At 41.7% G+C, this 16,978-nt stretch overlaps 1 protein-coding gene across 1 annotated transcript in view; it reads left to right on the forward strand.

Moving 5' to 3' along the window:
* Positions 1 to 298: 298 nt before the first annotated feature.
* ALDH1A3 (aldehyde dehydrogenase 1 family member A3) overlaps positions 299 to 16,978 on the forward strand; it is a 50,079-nt gene continuing 33,399 nt past the window's right edge. The window contains exons 1-2 of the mRNA XM_081964965.1: positions 299 to 621; positions 14,067 to 14,171. Coding sequence (XP_081821091.1) covers positions 520 to 621; positions 14,067 to 14,171 — 207 coding nt within the window. The 5' untranslated portion in view covers positions 299 to 519. The remainder of the gene's footprint in view (positions 622 to 14,066; positions 14,172 to 16,978) is intronic.

Raw genomic sequence — 16,978 nt, forward strand, 5'->3', positions numbered from 1 at the left:
GAAGAGGGGGGAGAACCTTAACTCTTTCCCATCCCTTCTTGGCCACCCCCAAGCCAGCTTTTGGCACAATCACCAGCATTGTTTGGGAAAGAAGGGAAGGAAGTGGAGAGAGGGGGGGGGGGGACGTCCAGGGAATCGCAGCTGGGATCAACGGGACAGCTGCTCCGCTTGGAGTCACCGAGGGACACCCCCCCCCCCCCGGCTATGCCTTGCGCGCTTGCTCTCGCCTCTTCCGACAGCCGCTCGGAGCAGGCGCTGGCTCGCCATCCTCCGCTCACCTGCAGCTGGTCCAGCACGGCCCCGGATTCGAGGGGGCGTGGATAGGAGCTGGCCAAGCCTCTAGCCCGCCCCCCCCCACCACTACCATCTCCCGCCTGGGGCGAAGCGCTCTTAAAAGGCAGGAGCGCGGCGGGGCGCTTGGGTTTCTCTTTGGCTCGGGCGGTGCGTCTTGCGAGGCGCAGCAAGGCGGAGAGCACCCGGACCGGCTCGGAGAGAGAGAGAGAAAGAGAGTGTGCGGGGATGGCAGCGCTTAACGGGGCTCTGGAGAACGGGCAGACGGAGAAGAAGGCTGCTGGGCCCTTCCCTTACCCGATCAGGAACTTGGAGGTTCAGTTCACCAAGGTAGGGGTTGGACGCGCGGCTCGTTGGGTTCACACGACTCGCTCCGCTCCGAGCGCTCGCATCTTGGTTCACCGGCTTGAATTGGGGGGGGGGGGGGAGAGCCTGGAATCGATTCCTGCGGGCTCGTGGGCTGACCCACCCGCCCACCAAGGCTTCCACGAGTGGAGCGAATGCAGAGAATGGGTTAATTCAATAATCAGGTGTGACTGCGCACGTGCGGGTTGAGGTTTGTTTTTTTTCCCTTTAGGGTTGTGTTGCTTAACTATCTTTAAAGTAAAACTTTTTTTTTTTAATGGAGAGTTTTGGAGTTTCGGGAAGTCTCTTTTTTCAACGAACGCTTTCTAAGCGTTTGGAAAGCCACTTTGGTTAAGGCGCCACGCTAAACACCAGGAGACCGTGAGTTCTAGTCCTGCCCATAAGCAAGAAAGCCAGCTGGGTGACTTTGGCCTCGTCCTGTGGCTCCCAACCTTCTTTTTGGCCATGCCCCACCTAAGCATCTCTAAAATCCTGATTGCCCCCCCCCCACATGTAAGTCTTAATTTACTCAAAAAGTGAACTCTATTCACACGGAGGAAACCTAAAAGTGAAACTTGGTTTAAACAAGGTTCAAATTGCACCCCCCTCCCAAAGAGTGACTACTGGGCTAGTCACTCTTTCTCAGCCCATCCCCACCTCACAGGGTTGTTGTTATAGAGAAAATAAGAGAAGGAAGGAGTATTAGGTATGTGTGTTCCCCCAGTTCTTTAATAAAGGTGGGATTTTTTAAAAAAATCTAATAAATGTTTCTAAAGGGAAAGTGGGAGAGGGAATGGATTTATTTGTTCCAGCTGCCTTTTGGGCAGGAGAAGGGACAGCAAATATCCCCAAGGCATCACAACTAGCTAAGCCCTGCCTGATTTTTATTCAAGGCAAAGAAACTCATTGGTTAATAGAGAATGTCAGAAGTCATTGGGGGGGGGGAGGATTTCCTCTCATTTATTCCACTGTGGATGCAAAAAGGAGGGGGGGGACGGAGTAGAGGTTCCCAAACATATTATATCAAAAGGCTTATGTATATCATAGAAGTTTTGGTTTTAAAGAGGAGTTAATTCTTAACTTTTGGAGGGGTTTGGGGCAGTGGCAAAAGAGGCTTCCTGGATTGTTTTTGCAGCCCTGAAGCTACCAAGGAAAGCAACATTTTAAAAGCAGCCTCTTTGAGGTTAGGATTTCCCAGGGGGATGTTTCTTAAACACCTGTCCACTGAGCTTTGCAGCTTGTATTCTTTTCCAGGAAGATGAATGGCATCGAGGTTTTGCCACTCTTTTATAATCCTCCTATAAGGTTTTTATTTCTTAAATTTATTTTCCACTTATGTCGCTGCGGCACTTACTCTTGGTGGCTTGCAGTAATTAAAAAAAAGGAAGAAAAGTGATCAGGTGTGTAACAGAACAAGAATAACAGAACAAGAAAGCAAGTGATGGCAAAGGAACACAACGAGAAATAAGGACATCAATATGTTAACCCAAAAAGATGGGAGGAGAGAAGAGAGAGAGTTAGAGGAAGGGAATAGACAAGAGTCTAACCATCCATCCAGAAGCCACTTCCAGAGGTTTGAAGTTCTCCACTTAGATCCCAGGCCAATCAGCAGAGTCGCATTTTCGGGGCCTTGTGAAAGAATGGTAGGAGCTTGCTTTTTGTTTTGCACACTTCCAGAACACACCAAGTGTAGCATTTGTGAGATCCAGGTAGCTTTCACATGTTAAGAGGCTGTGAAGGTAAGGAGCTTTTTTGTCAAGACTTCCAGTTATCTGTGATGTAGCAGAGCTGGGCATAAAACAACTTGTTTCACACACTTGCAAAGAACCACTCAAAACATATTTCAACTGGAGACAAAGTGGGAGAATTACAGGTCTATGACCTGATTTGGAGAGCCCAAAATGCATTTTTAAAAAAACTTTAATGACAATAGAAATATTCCTAGTCATCTATGCATGTGAGAAAAAGTGAAAAAGGATCTCAAAACGCATAGCACTGTTGGCGAGAAACGAGAACTCATGGTAGAACATTGTTGTTGCGAAGTTGTGTCCAACCCACGGAAAACGTTCCTCCAGGCCTTCCTGTCCTCTACCATCCTCTGGAGTCCATTTAAGCTCACGCCGACTGCTTTGGTGACTCCATCCATCCACCTCCTTTCCTGTCGTCCCCTTCTTCTTTTGCCCTCCATCTTTCCCAGCATTAGGCTCTTCTCCAGGGAGTCCTTCCTTCTCCTTAGGTGGCCAAAGTACATACGGATTGGAGAACTTGCGGATTGCAATTATTCTGAATAGCTGGTTTGAAGATTGCATCCTGAAGACCATTATGTTAGGAAAAAACAGCCGATTCTTATACAAACCAAGACAAATATATATGTCCCAGGGTAATGTTGCAGGATCCAATCTGACTCAGTCACTATGACCAGAGATTTAATTTTCTGAGATTTCAAACATCTGCTGGAGCCCATCCCCGGGGAACTTACCTCTCACCCAATATTCCTTCTCCATATTTTGAGAATGACTGGATTGCACTGTTTTTATCATCTCTACAGTGTTGTCTGGGGCTTTAAAAAAGTTTTAAGACAACCAGCCTGTGATGGATGCTTACAATTCCTGAGATATGCCGCCATCTTGGCTGTTTTAACAAAACAATGCATTGGGTCGAGGAGTTTAGATTTGCTTTCTCTCCCACTATTTCTCTCCCTAAAATTTGGGCTATTTTAAAAGGGGGATTTAGTTGGAATGGCACCATTTCCTTTGGCCGGTTTCAGTCTTTCTAATTTCATATTTTTTTTCCCTTCGCGGGGGTGGAGAAGGTAGGAAGCCAGGGATGCGTTTGAAATCCAACTCTAATATTTAAAAGATGAAGTCCGTTCTTCGAGAAATGATCTGAAATAAGAAAATAGAAACCTGAAAATGAAGCTAGACTAATCATGAACGGATTCATCATATTTACATGACCGCTCCTCTCATAAGATGTTATGTTAATGTTCACTACACCCAAAATTACGACTGGGAGACGGTGGTTGCAAAATCAATGGATAAGCAGAGAAACTAGCAAAGTAAAAGCATGCCAGAAAGAAATTAAGAGTTCAGTTAGTGCCTCAATCGGGATAGAACACATAATATAATAAAAAATCATATTTGCATAATGAATTTTCTTTCTGTTTAGTGTGGCAGATTCTTAGTCTCTTCCTTTCTTTTTAAAATGTGCTTAAGGCTTTTTAGGTTTGGCTGTGAAATCTAATTGATTGATTGATTTGCACTGTTTTAGGCCACCTGACTACCAATTATTCTGGGCAGCTTACAAATAAATTTTTTTAAAAAAAGACGAATATGATACAATGCAAACGCTATAAACCCAAACCTCAATTATCAAATGTGTGGAATAGATGTTTGCATCTATATGGAAATGATAAATATATATATATCAAAAGGTAGAATTCTTAAACGTTTGCATGCATCTTTTAAACTAAGATTTCTCTTAATTATTATGTCAAGAAAGCTGCGATACAAAAAAAAATATTTTTTGGTTTTAGGTCTCCCTAGCATCTGTTCTTAACTACAAAGGTGCCAATATAAAAAATAAGTGTTGTGAAGTCTATATCCTTTTGTTATTTGCAGCGTGGTGGTTTTCATTTTGTCACATCACTGCTTTAGACCCCATGGATGTACATTTATAATTATATAGAAATGTAGAATATGGAGTTTTGTAACAAAACCCGTCATCCATAATTCTTCACTTTCCATCAGCGGAGTAATGGTAAACTTCTCATCCACTTCTCTCTTGCCGGCTTGGGAAGAAATGGCGATGTTAATAAATGTTAATAACATTCACTCAAATTTTAGTTCAACATTGTTAGTTGCAGAGATTCTTAGCATGAGAGAGAGAAGCGGATTTTTCTCAGACTAAAATTTCCCTGCCCCATTCCAAAATAGAAGGAAAAAGTCATTTTAAGATTAACTTTTATCAGATTTGGTTAGCTCCAGGGCTGTAGTTATGAGATTTCCAGTTCCTGAATTGTTTTTTGCTAACATGGCTCGATTAAAGATGCTTAGCGTAATAACATTTCACTGGAGCTTGTGATTCTCACTTTGGCATCTGTAAAAACTCATTTGTTACTTGACTTCTACTAGACTTTTACTAGAATCTTTAAAAGGCTATTTGTTTTGAAGTAGTTTGAATTGTTTTACGTTTTACAAATTGTAAGCCATCCAGAGTCACAGAGTCATCCAGATGGGTGGCTACAGAAATTGAATGAATGAATAAATAAAATACAATAGGAATTGAAAATAAGGCACATATAGCATCTCCCCTTACACACACACACACACACACACACACACACACACACACACACACACACGTTGTAAATGCATGCACCCAAACACATAGACATGCTCACTGTTTGTTAATCTGGTAACAACAAGGAAAGAAGCGTATCTGATCCAAAGAGGGAATGTGGCTTTAAATCCCTGCACAGCAGCACTGGGGACCCATTGGAAACAGATTATTAATCCGTCATCCCTATTTTACACAATTAACGTAGCAAACCCTTCTGTATTATCACTCTCTTGAATTTTAGTTTTTAATGACTATGGGCCTCACAGTTTAATGATTGGTATTATATTATAGTTGGGCCGTGCTGTATTTTGTTCGGATGCAACTGACAGATTAGATGCCAAATTGTGATTTTAAGAGAGTTTTTATTTGTTATTTTATTCTATAATGTTTTAACTGGATATTCCTTAAGTGTGAACTGAGATAGGACTCAAATAAACCTTAACTCATGACAAAACAGAAACTGGTTTACGAATGGGAAAGACTAAGGAGTAGGAAACCAATGTTTTGTGATATGATTTCCTTCTTAATCATCACGGAGAAAATTTCTTATGAGTTGTTAGGAGTTAAAATGAACTTGATGGCACATAATCCATTAAAAATCTTTTGGAGCAGTCCGGAGATGCTGTAGCTCGGATGGTTGCGAGTCAGAATCTGTTTTACATTTACATACATTTAAATGGATGTGAGGTCAAAAGCAAATATTGAAGCAGATCTTTTGAATGTTCTTGAATGACAAATCTCTGTAAGATGTGGACATCATCCCTTCAAGTGTAATTGTTTTTGTATTTAAACAAGGATAACATTGCCATTCTGCCTATAAAAATCTAAGCAAATTCTAGCAATGGCTAAGCAACGGTGGCTCAGTGGCTAAGATGCTGAGCTTGTCGATCAGAAAGGTTGGCCGTTCAGCGGTTCAAATCAGTGAGCTCCCATTACTTGTCCCAACTTCTGCCAATCTAGCAGTTCGAAAGCATGTAAAAAAATGCAAGTAGAAAAATAGGGACCACCTTTGGTGGGAAAGTGTTCCATGCGCCTTCGAAGTTTAAGTCATGCCATCCACATGATCATGGAGACATCTTCGGCCAGCACTGGCTCTTCGACTTTGAAACAAGGATGAGCATCGCCCCTTAGAGTCGGGAATGACTAACGCATATGTGTGAGGGGGAAACCTTTACCTTTTAAGGACATTCTCTGGTTTAAATGTTTGAAAAATGTCCAGATCTTCTTTAAAAGGAAAAAAAGTTGCTAATTGGTGATCTTTTTAATATAAGCTTTCTAATTTTATTTTATTTTCTATTATAGGTAATACTTTCCCTGCGCTTAAACTGTTTTAATCATTACTGATAGTTGTCTGGACTCTAATAGGAGCAAGCTCTTCTAGAAACGTAGGCAGATTTTTATAAGAAGCACTCTTTTTTCCTGTCTCTATTTTCTAATTTAATGAGGTATCATGCTTTCAAAGGGCCCTACATGCTTTACTGAAATGAAAGAAAGTTATTTGAACTTGATGCCACTAAAGGCTCATACAAATCCATATATAAATCCATTTACATAAATTCCTGATTAACATCACCATATTGTTTATTTTCAAACTGGTCAGAATAAGTAATTTTTTCTTTCTTTTACCATCTGCTGTTTCTGCAGGTATGCTGCTGAATTTTGAAATGACCTAGCGAATTTCTTTTCTTTGGGATGACAGTCTGTTTAATACAACCTGAATATGCTGTCTTAAATAGAAGTTTCATTCCTTTTAGTTGCATTTTAATCCAAATAACATTTCACAAAGGGGGTTTTCCTCTGTGACCGGAATATCCTTCATTGAAAATATCAGTTATCATTGTATTTTGTATATTTCATAATGTACAGTTTGCTTACGTTTGCCTCATTTAAGGGTTTGGAAAGTTGGTCAAATGTATATTGTTCCACAGTCTAAACTCTTTCTCTGGGCCTTACAACAAAGAGTAAAATTCGAGCACGTAATATCACCAAGTACCTAAAGTGCCCCAATGACAACAGTTGTGAATCATCACTACAAAACATCCTTCGGCATAGTTCTTCAACTTTTTCTGTAAGGTGGATATTGTCACAACTAACTGAATTCCCAATAGGAAATAGGAAACCAGTTCAAAGATCTAGTTCTACTATAGAAAAGCAACACTTTTGAATTGTAGCGCTCTAGATTTACAGAAAATGGAATAGCCTAAGTCTTCTCTTTCCATGTTTAAATTGGTCAGACCAACTCCCATAGATAAATAACGCCGTGCAAGTAACCAAGAGGTCAAAACAGACATTATCATTAAAACTAACACTTATAATTTTTAAAACATCTATCTTTATTGAAAACGTTTTTATGATGGCTTAATTTGAAATACTACCAACTGAATTAAAATTAAAAGGGACGTGCGCTTCAGCCTGAAATATTAAATGCAAGCTTCAGAAATCAATTATACCTTCCTACGGTCTGTTGAGGTACGTTGGTGGCTCAGTGGCTAAGATACTGAGCTTGTCGATCAGAGAGGTTGGCTATTTGGTGGTTCGAATCCCTAGTGCTGCGTACCGGAGTGAGCTCCAGTTACTTGTCACAGTTTCTGCCAATCTAGCAGTTTGAAAGCATGTAAAATGCAAATAGAAAAATACTAACTGCAGCGCACATAACCTATGCACAGTATTGGAAAAAAGAAAATACACCATCAGAGCTAGATATAATCAGAAAAGTGTTGGCCTGTGCAGAAGCAGATAGGCTCCCTCTTGAACTTAAAAATAAAGGGGAATCAGAATATTTTGAAGTATGGAATAGATTTTATGATTGGTATAAGACAAGATGACAAGACTGGAACAAATGTATATATTGTGATTGGACAGAAGGACAGACAATGTATTAAGTAGATTAATTGTTAATGGTTGAAACTAGCTGTATATAACATGAATGTACGGTCACTCCGACTCCGCGGTATTGCACTGTTTTAAATGTAAAAATAATAAAAATATATTTTTTAAAAATAGAAAAATAGGGACCACCTTTGGTGGGAAGGTAACAGCATTCCGTGCACCTTCAGCATTTAGTCATGCCAGCCACATGACCACGGAGACGTCTTTGGACAGTGCTGGCTATTTGGCTTTGAAACGGAGATGAGCACCGCCCCCTAGAGTCAGGAACAACTAGCACGTCTGTGCAAGGGGAACCTTTCCCTTTCCCTTATGGTCTGTTGGGAGAACTGACAATTTAATTTGGGTAGCTAATCTTTAGAGTTTTCTGACCTCTACCACATTTTCATATTAATTTCTTTTTATATTTTCCATTTCAAAGAGATCTCTAATCCCTACAACCTTTCTTTGGCTTCCGATAATAACACTGTTATGAATTGGGAATGGGGGGATTTTAAAACTATGAGCTTTGCAAAACAGTTGGACCCCACCCCCAATGCAGAGCCTTCAGAACATTTTTCAGGGGGGGGGATCACCCTCTAATTATTACCCACCTTTTAGTCAATAGAATCGGGTAGAATTCCATGTTGTGTGCAACTGTTACTTTGGCTCTGACATTGGATTTATGTCCAGCTTAATAGAATAATAGAATAGAATAGAATAGAATAGAATAGAATAGAATAGAATAGAATTCTTTATTGGCCAAGTGTGATTGGACACACAAGGAATTTGTCTTTGGTGCATATGCTCTCATTATACGTAAAGAAAAATAAAATAGAATACATTCATCAAGAATCATAAGATAGAACACTTAGTGATAGTCATAGGTTACTAATAAGCAATCAAATTATACTAGGAAACAATATAAATTGTAAAGATATAAGCAACATGGCTATAGTCATAAGTGGGAAGAGAAAGGTACTACGAAGGAAGAGAAGAAGAATAGTAATACAGTCTTAGTAAATTATTTGACTGTTATGGGAATTAGTTGTTAAGCAGAGTGATGGCATTTGGGGAAAAAACTGTTCTTGTGTCTAGTTGTCTTGGTGTGCAGTGCTCTATAGCGTCGTTTTGAGGGTAGAAGTTGAAACAATTTATGTCCAGGATGTGAGGGGTCTGTAGATATTTTCACAGCCCTCTTTTTGACTCGTGCAGTATACAGGACTTCGATAGAAGGCAGGTTAGCAGCCATTGTTTTTTCTGCAGTTTAATTAATGTCCAGTTTCTGAAAGTGCCTAAGAACCAAAGAGCGAGAGAAGACACGTCCCTTCCATAACTTCTGATCTGCTCAATACAATGAATCGGAAAGGATCGTGCAAACTCAACCAGGGTTATCTGAGAAAGATTTAAGGTTGGGCTTCTAAAGGAAGGATAGTTAGGAGCTATGTAGCTATGTAGGAGAAATGGCAGAATGGAAAATGCCAAACGGTGCGGAGAACTGCCATTCTGATCAACGAAGTGCTACAACAACCACTTTAGAAGTCAGCCGGCATATATCTACCACTATTGCAGTATCCGGGGGGGGGGGGGGTGTCATGTGATTTTGATCTCATGACTGTGGGGGAGGCTGCAATGGTCATAAGTGCGAGGACTGGTCATAAGGCATCTTTTTCAATGCCGTTGTTTCTTTGAATACAGGTAGAACCTCGACTTGGGACCTTCCAATGAGTAAAGTCAATGCGAAAGGCAGATTCCCTTAACAACCATGTTACTAACTCAAGCACTACAGTGAATCACTTAACGATGATGGCAAGGAAGGTCGTAAAATGGGACAAAATTCACTTTACTGTTTCACTTAGCAACAGGAAATTTTGGGCTCGGTGGTGGTTGTACATTGAGGATCATGTATAGCGGCTAAACAAATGGATATAAATAGTTCTCCTGCATGAGCAAGGCAGCTGGATTAGAAGACCTCCAAGGTCCCTTCCAGTTCATTCATTCTATTCTATTCTAAATGGCTGCAAGAGATTGTAAAGAGTACCTGTATTCTGCAACCTGTAATTCTCCAGACATGTTTATCTAAAGGTAAAGGTTCCCCTCAAACATATGTGCTAGTTGTTCCCGACTCTAGGGGGCGGTGCTCATCTCTGTTTCAAAGCCAAAGAGCCAGCGCTGTCCGAAGATGTCTCTGTGGTCTTGTGGCCAGCATGACTCAATGCTGAAGGCGCCCGGAAAGCTGTTACCTTCCCAACAAAGGTTCTCCCTATTTTTTCTGCTTGCATTTTTACATGCTTTTGAACTGCTAGGTTGGCAGAAGCTGGGACAAGTAACAGGAGCTCACTCTGTTACGCAGCGCTAGGGACTCGAACCACCGAACTGCCGACCTTTCTGATCGGCAAGCTCAGCGTTTTAGCCACTGAGCCACCACGACATGTTTATGTAGGTTTCCTTTAAATTATAAGACCACCCTTTAAAACAAATGCTTCCCCCTTCCCCCCCCCCCTGGTGATTTAGAGGCCCTTTAACTTTCCAAACACATCAGCCATTTCAGCTACAGAACATACAAATCAAATGCCATAATAATAGTAATTAAACCTACTTCTGGGCCACAAAAACAAGTTAAAACCAATTAGCAGGCTCAATTGCAAACTAAGAAAAATAACATCCAAAGTCCTGGGAACATCTCTTGTTTTTACCTGCAACAAAAGATTATTGAGTGGATCCCGGATCGGCCTCTGAAGTTAGACATCATGACTGAAAAAGTTTTTCCCTAGGGAATTTTTGTCCAATCCACCTCACAGGGTTGTTGTTGTGGAGAAACTATTAGGAAAAAGGTGTTTCGGATAGATTCGCCACCTTGAGTTATTTGTAAAAATAATAAAGGCAGGGTACAAATAAATTAACTCAGTACTCAGACTTAACACAAATTAAAAACGACAGACCTAAACGCTGACTATAACATATTCACTTCAACAGGAGCAGAAAGACTGGAGAGTTTTTTGAAGGGGTTCATACACCCTGATCAAAATGGCTTTCTACCCAAAAGGCAGATAAGAAATAATATGAGAACAATATTAGATACATTGGAATATTATGAAACTCATAGTGAAAAGCAATTGGCACACTGCTGTTCTTAGACATCCAAAAGGCGTTTGATAATGTGAACTGGCAATTCATGTTAGTTACCACAATTAAGGCATATGGATTTTGGAGATAAATTTATAAATATGTTCAAGGCAATCTACACAAAGCAGAAAGCCAAAGTGAAGGTGACTGAAAATTTTTCAATTCAAAAGGATACCAGGCAAGGCTGCCCATTATCTCCATTCTTATTTATCTTAACAAATAAATAAACATAGCCCTGGTCACCCCTTGGTTTTCCTCTTGGAAGGGTTATAAAATATTAATATTAATTATAATTGATAATATTAAGCAAAAGCTGGACACAAATTTAACCAAAAGCAAGATTTTACTTAGCGTTACCTACTTATCCGTTTTACTTCAAAACCGAACTTGCCTAAGTTTAGCCAAGATTGCAAAATGTAGATGTAACAGGCATATCATTATAATCCCAGTAGAATCTTGATGAAAGTTAGCATCTAATTCCAATTAATACTGGAGAAGTAGAAACGCTGGAAAAGCCAAACACAGCTTTTTGGGCATGCTAATTAATGCAAAAGGAACAAGAAAAGTGAGTGAATCCATGATTCTTACGCAGTGGTCTAAATGAATTGAGATCCATCAGAATAATAGAGTTGGAAGGGACCTTGGAGGTCTTCTAGTCCAACCCCCTGTTCAAGCAGGAAGCTCTATACCATTTCAGACAAATGGCTGTCCAATCTCTACTTCAGGGGTGTCCAAACTTGGCAACTTTAAGACTTGTGGACCTCAACTCCCCAGCAGAGCTGGCTGGGGAATTCTGGGAGTTGAAGTCCACAAGTCTTAAAGTTGCCAAGTTTGAACACCCCTGCTCTACTTTAAAACCTCCAGTGTTGGAGCACCCATGACTTCTGGAACCACATTAGGAAATTTCTCTTTAATTCAAGTTTGGTTCTCTCCTTTACTTAATTTTCATCCATTGCTTCTTATTCTGCAATAACACCTCATCTAGTGAAGAGAAGGACCAGGGGAGACAGGATAGCAGTCTTCCAATATTTGAGGGGCTGCCACAGAGAGGAGGGGGGTCAAGCTATTTTCCAAGGCACCTGAAGGCCAGACAAGGAATAATGGATGGAAACTGAACAAGGAGAGATTCAACCTGGAAATAAGGAGGAACTTTGTGACAGTGAGAACCATCAATCAATGGAACGGAAGTTGCCTTTGGAAGTTGTGGAAGCTTTCTCCCATTCTGGGCGGCAGGGATTGGAATGGGTGGAAAATGGGGCACACAGAGGCTGAAAACAGGGCACATGGAGGCGGCAATAAGCAATGGCAATCCCTGCAGCTTGAAATAACTGATGGTCGAGAGGCTGATCCAACCAACTATCAGCTGCTTTTGCTAATCAAGCTGTGCTGCAGCTGAAATTGAAACGCGATGTTTGCTGTAAGGAGTCAAATTGCTGGGAGGCAGAGGCCAAAGGGTGGGGGCTGGCGGGTGGGCGGGACTACATTCACTGTATAAGACGCACCCAAATTTTCACCCTCTTTTAGGGGAGAAAAGTGTGTCTTATACTCTGAAAAATACGGTAGTTCTTTGGTTTTTAGGTTATATGGCAAAATGGTATTCTTTCTTCCTTTTTAGGCCCCTTCCTTGCTCTGTTTAATGTCCCCATTATCTTCTTTAGTTCCTTTTTTCTATTTGCCCATTTCTTGTAAAGAGCTATAACTAATGGAAGGGTTAGAAAAAAGATAAAGGAATCCCTGTGGAGTTTACTCTGCTGGTCGTTGCTGTTTATAGGGGGGCAGTGGTCATCTCTGTTTCAAGGCCATTGTGCCAGCGCTGTCAGAAGACATTTCCATGGTCGTGAGGCCAGCATGATGTCATGGAGCACTGTTGCCTTCCCACCAAAGTGGTACCTATTTTTCTACTCGCATTTGCATGCTTTCAAACTGCTAGGTTGGCAGGAGCTGAGGCAAGTGATGGGAGCTCGCTCATTGTGTGGTGCTTGGGTCTCGAACCTGGGCTGTTGGCTTTTAAGCCCGGTGTCTTAATTGCTGTACCAATGGAAGGTGGCAAATCCGTATTACATTAACTGAGCAGTGATATCCATCGCAGCGAAATAACAGAGTAAATCCCTTGGAATTTGATAATCCTGCTTTCACATGGATATGGAATTGTATTTGAGAATTGGCCTCCTGGACTTCAGTGTGATTTACCTTTCCTGTTGGAACTGCATCAATAAATATTGGCATATTTGCCACATCCATTATTACTTTTTCCCACTGTAATATGCAGCTGATGGCTGGAAGTTTCACTATTTGAATCCACCTTGTTTCTGAACTCCTCCGTATTCTAGGATGTCCATTGGGAAGTAAGTGCCTGAATCTCACCTTTACAGCAAACCTGTGTCTTATTTTGATGGGGTGAATATGATACACTGCTTCTGAATATGATAAATATTAGCGCTAGTAGATGAATACCAGTGCTCTGCTACCAAACTCTGTGATCAGGCTTGATAAATCAACACTTACAGCTTGAAAATAAATGAGTAGTTATGATCAGCCTCTCCTCTCCCCTTCTCTCCCTCAGGCTGGCCCCATTGATCCTCTCCTGTCCCCTTTTCTCCCTCAGGCTTGCCTCACAGAGACCTCTTCTATCTTATCGCCTTCTCTCCCTCAGTCTAACTCCTTAGCATCAGAGCATTTGTCAGGTGGGGAGGGGGGTAGAATGTCTGAACTCCCAGCCTGCAGGCCGGATGAGTCATATGCTGGCAACGCCCATGCCCAAGTGACAGTTGGAACAGAGTTCTTTTCAGACGGGGAGGGGGAGTACAACGTCTAACTTCTTAGCATCAAAACGTGTTAATAATACTATAAGAAATGCTAATGATCTGGTGGTCATTTAGAAAAATCCTTGCTTAGTGAACACCTAGAAGCCAAGAGGAACATGCGTGCCAAATTTCAAGTTTGTAGGCTTTACGGTTCTGGAGATTTCGTGATGATGCAAGAGTGGTAATTCTCTTTTATATATATATAGATTCAGGCAACAAAGCAGACAACCCAAACCAGGGATAGAGTAGTCTTATCAATGCTTCTTCTGATCCATTTGTTTTCTCTCTCTTTAGATATTTATTAACAATGAATGGCATGAATCGAAAAGTGGAAAGAAATTCCCTACGTTTAACCCCTCGACAGCTGAGAAGATCTGTGAAATTGAAGAAGGTGACAAGGTCTGTCTTTCCACATTCTTTAATTAAACTATTTTTCATTTGTCTTCGTCAATGAGCAAAAGTTCCAAAAGTTGGAGATGATTTGGTGGGGAAATACTGTATATACACTACAGGGAAGTGACTTTCTATTAGTTGCTCGAATCCAGTGATGGTTAACCTTTTCCGGACCGAGGGCCCAAAGCGTGCGCCCAAATCCCCCAAATGCAATCCGCGTACAGTCCCTGTGCATGCACAGCCCCTGGCATGTACCACGCACATGGGCACCCCTGCACACCCCCATGCAAGCAGATGTGCTTCCAAATGACCAGAATGTCAAATCAAGCCACAACCAAAGAGCAAGTGCCAAGTTGCTTGGCACTTGCACATCTTGCACTCCACATCTAAAAAAGATGTGGAGACTCTACAAAGAGTGCAGAGAAGAGCAACAAAGAGGATTAGGGGACTGGAGACTAAAACATATGAAGAACGGTTGCAGGAACTGGGTAGGTCTAGTTTAATGAAAAGAAGGACTAGGAGAGACATGATAGCAGTCTTCCAATATCTCAGGGGCTGCCACAAAGAAGAGGGAGTCAAACTATTCTCCAAGGCACCTGAGGACAGAACAAGAAGCAATGGGTGGAAACTAATCAAGGAGAGAAGCAACTTAGAACTGAGGAGAAACTTCCTGACAGTTAGAACAATTAATCAGTGGAACAGCTTGCCTCCAGAAGTTGTGAATGCCCCAACACTGGAAGTCTTTAAGAAGATGTTGGATAGCCATTTGTCTGAAACGGTATAGGGTTTCCCGCCTAAGCAGGGGGTTGGACTAGAAGACCTCCAAGGTCCCTTCCAACTCTACTATTGTATTGTATTGTATTGTATTGTATTGTATTGTATTGTATTGTAAGTGCTTGGATTTTGATCCTGTGACCACGGGGATGCTGCAATAGTCATAAGTGCGAGGTACAAAGTACAGATTAGGTGAAACCTGACTCAGAAACAATTAACTGCAAGAGAGACCTTGGGAGTCCTAATGGACGATCACTTAAATATGAGCCAGTTGTGTGCGGCGGCAGCCAAAAAAAGCGAATACAATGCTTGGTTGTATAAACAGAGGCATAGAATCAAAAAAATCACATGAAGCATTATTTACGATTTTATAAAGCTTTAATAAGACCACGCCTGGAATATTGCATCCAGTTTTGGTCACCACCACCACTACAAAAAAAGGTGTTGGGGGAAAAAAAAAAAGTACAGAGAAGAACAACTAGGATGATTAACAGTCCGGAGATGAAAACATATGAAGAACGGTTGCAGGATTTGGGTTCGGCTAGTCTAATCTAGAGAAAAGAAGGGCTGGGGCGGGGGGGGGGGCGGACTCCAGTATTTGAGAGGCCGCCACAAAGAAAAAAGAAAAAGGGAGTCAACTAATTTTCCAAAGCACCAGAAGGCAAAACAGGAAACAATGGATGGAAACTAATCAAGGAGAGAAGCAACCTGGAATTGAGGAGAAACTTCCTAACAGGGAGGACAGTTCACCAGTGGAACAGCTTGCCTCCAGATGTTGTGGGTGCTTCACTACTACTGGAGATTGGGCAGCACGTGTCTGAAATGGTGTAGGATCTCCTGTTTGAGGAGGGGGCTGGACTAGAAGACCTCCAAGGTCCCTTCCAGCTCGATACTGATTCTGACTAGCCATAAGTCACCAGGCTGCTGTTGTAACTTTGAATGGTTGCTAAACACTGGTTGAAAATCGAGGACTCCTTGAAAACCTCATGGCTGAGATAAGGCATTTGCTGACCTGCATCAAACCAATTACATTATGGCTTATTTTCCAGCCACCTATAGGTGTATTTTCCTTTTGATACTGTCCATGGGGATTTCTGCAGGTTGGATTGCAAGGCGATCAAACAGGTCAGTCCTAGAGGAGATCAACCCTGACTGCTCTTTAGAAGGCCATATCCTGAAGATGAAACTCAAGTACTTTGGCCAACTAATGAGAAGGAAGGACTCACTGGAGAAGAGCCTCATGCTGGGAACGATTGAGGGCAAAAGAAGAAGGGATGACAGAGAAGGAGGTGGCTGGATAGAGCCACTGAAGCAGTCGGCGTGAACCTAAATGGGCTTCAGGGGATGGTAGAGGACAGGAAGGCATGGAGGAACATTGTCCATGGGGTTGCAATCAGTCACACATGACTTCGCGACTAACAACGACAACATAGGTGTATTTTTTTTTAAGGATGCTTTTTATCTACCCATTCTTTCTCTTCCTCTACCTGTCTGTTGCAGCCCTCTCTTCCTTCATCTTGAGTCCCTTTAACTTTGTGCATTTCAATCCAGGGCTTGGCATGGAATTATGAAAAGCCATAATCCTGTAATTGAAGAGACGTGAGCTCATTTTAAAACTGCTGCAACTCTGGGGTGGCTTTGCCCTCTATGGGGTGATTATGTTAGCTGGCTCCATTGCTGCTCAAGCCGTCATTAGAGTAAAAAACAGATGATCTCTCTTTGTCTCTGGCTGCAAATCCTGAGCCCCGAGGGTTGTGTGTGTGGGAGAGAGCTCTGTGTGTCTCCTGCTAGAATACCCAAACGTAATTGCTTTTCTCCCCCTCCGCCCAAATGGGTTGTAAAGTATTTTGACCAGTAAGATGAGTTCTTGGAGACTTATTTGCTCCTTCCTGCCAGCGGTGTCCCCATTAGAAGTTTTACAAGATCATTTTGGGATTTGTGTTCTGACCTAGGCTTCCCCAGCAGCACGAAGCCAATTCCTCACCTGACAAACCCCTTTTATTTAATTTATAGTGAATTCCCATCCAGCAAAGTCCGGG

Source organism: Natrix helvetica, assembly GCF_964273705.1.
Source record: "Natrix helvetica genome assembly, chromosome: 12".
NCBI classification, from domain to species: Eukaryota; Metazoa; Chordata; class Lepidosauria; order Squamata; family Natricidae; genus Natrix; species Natrix helvetica.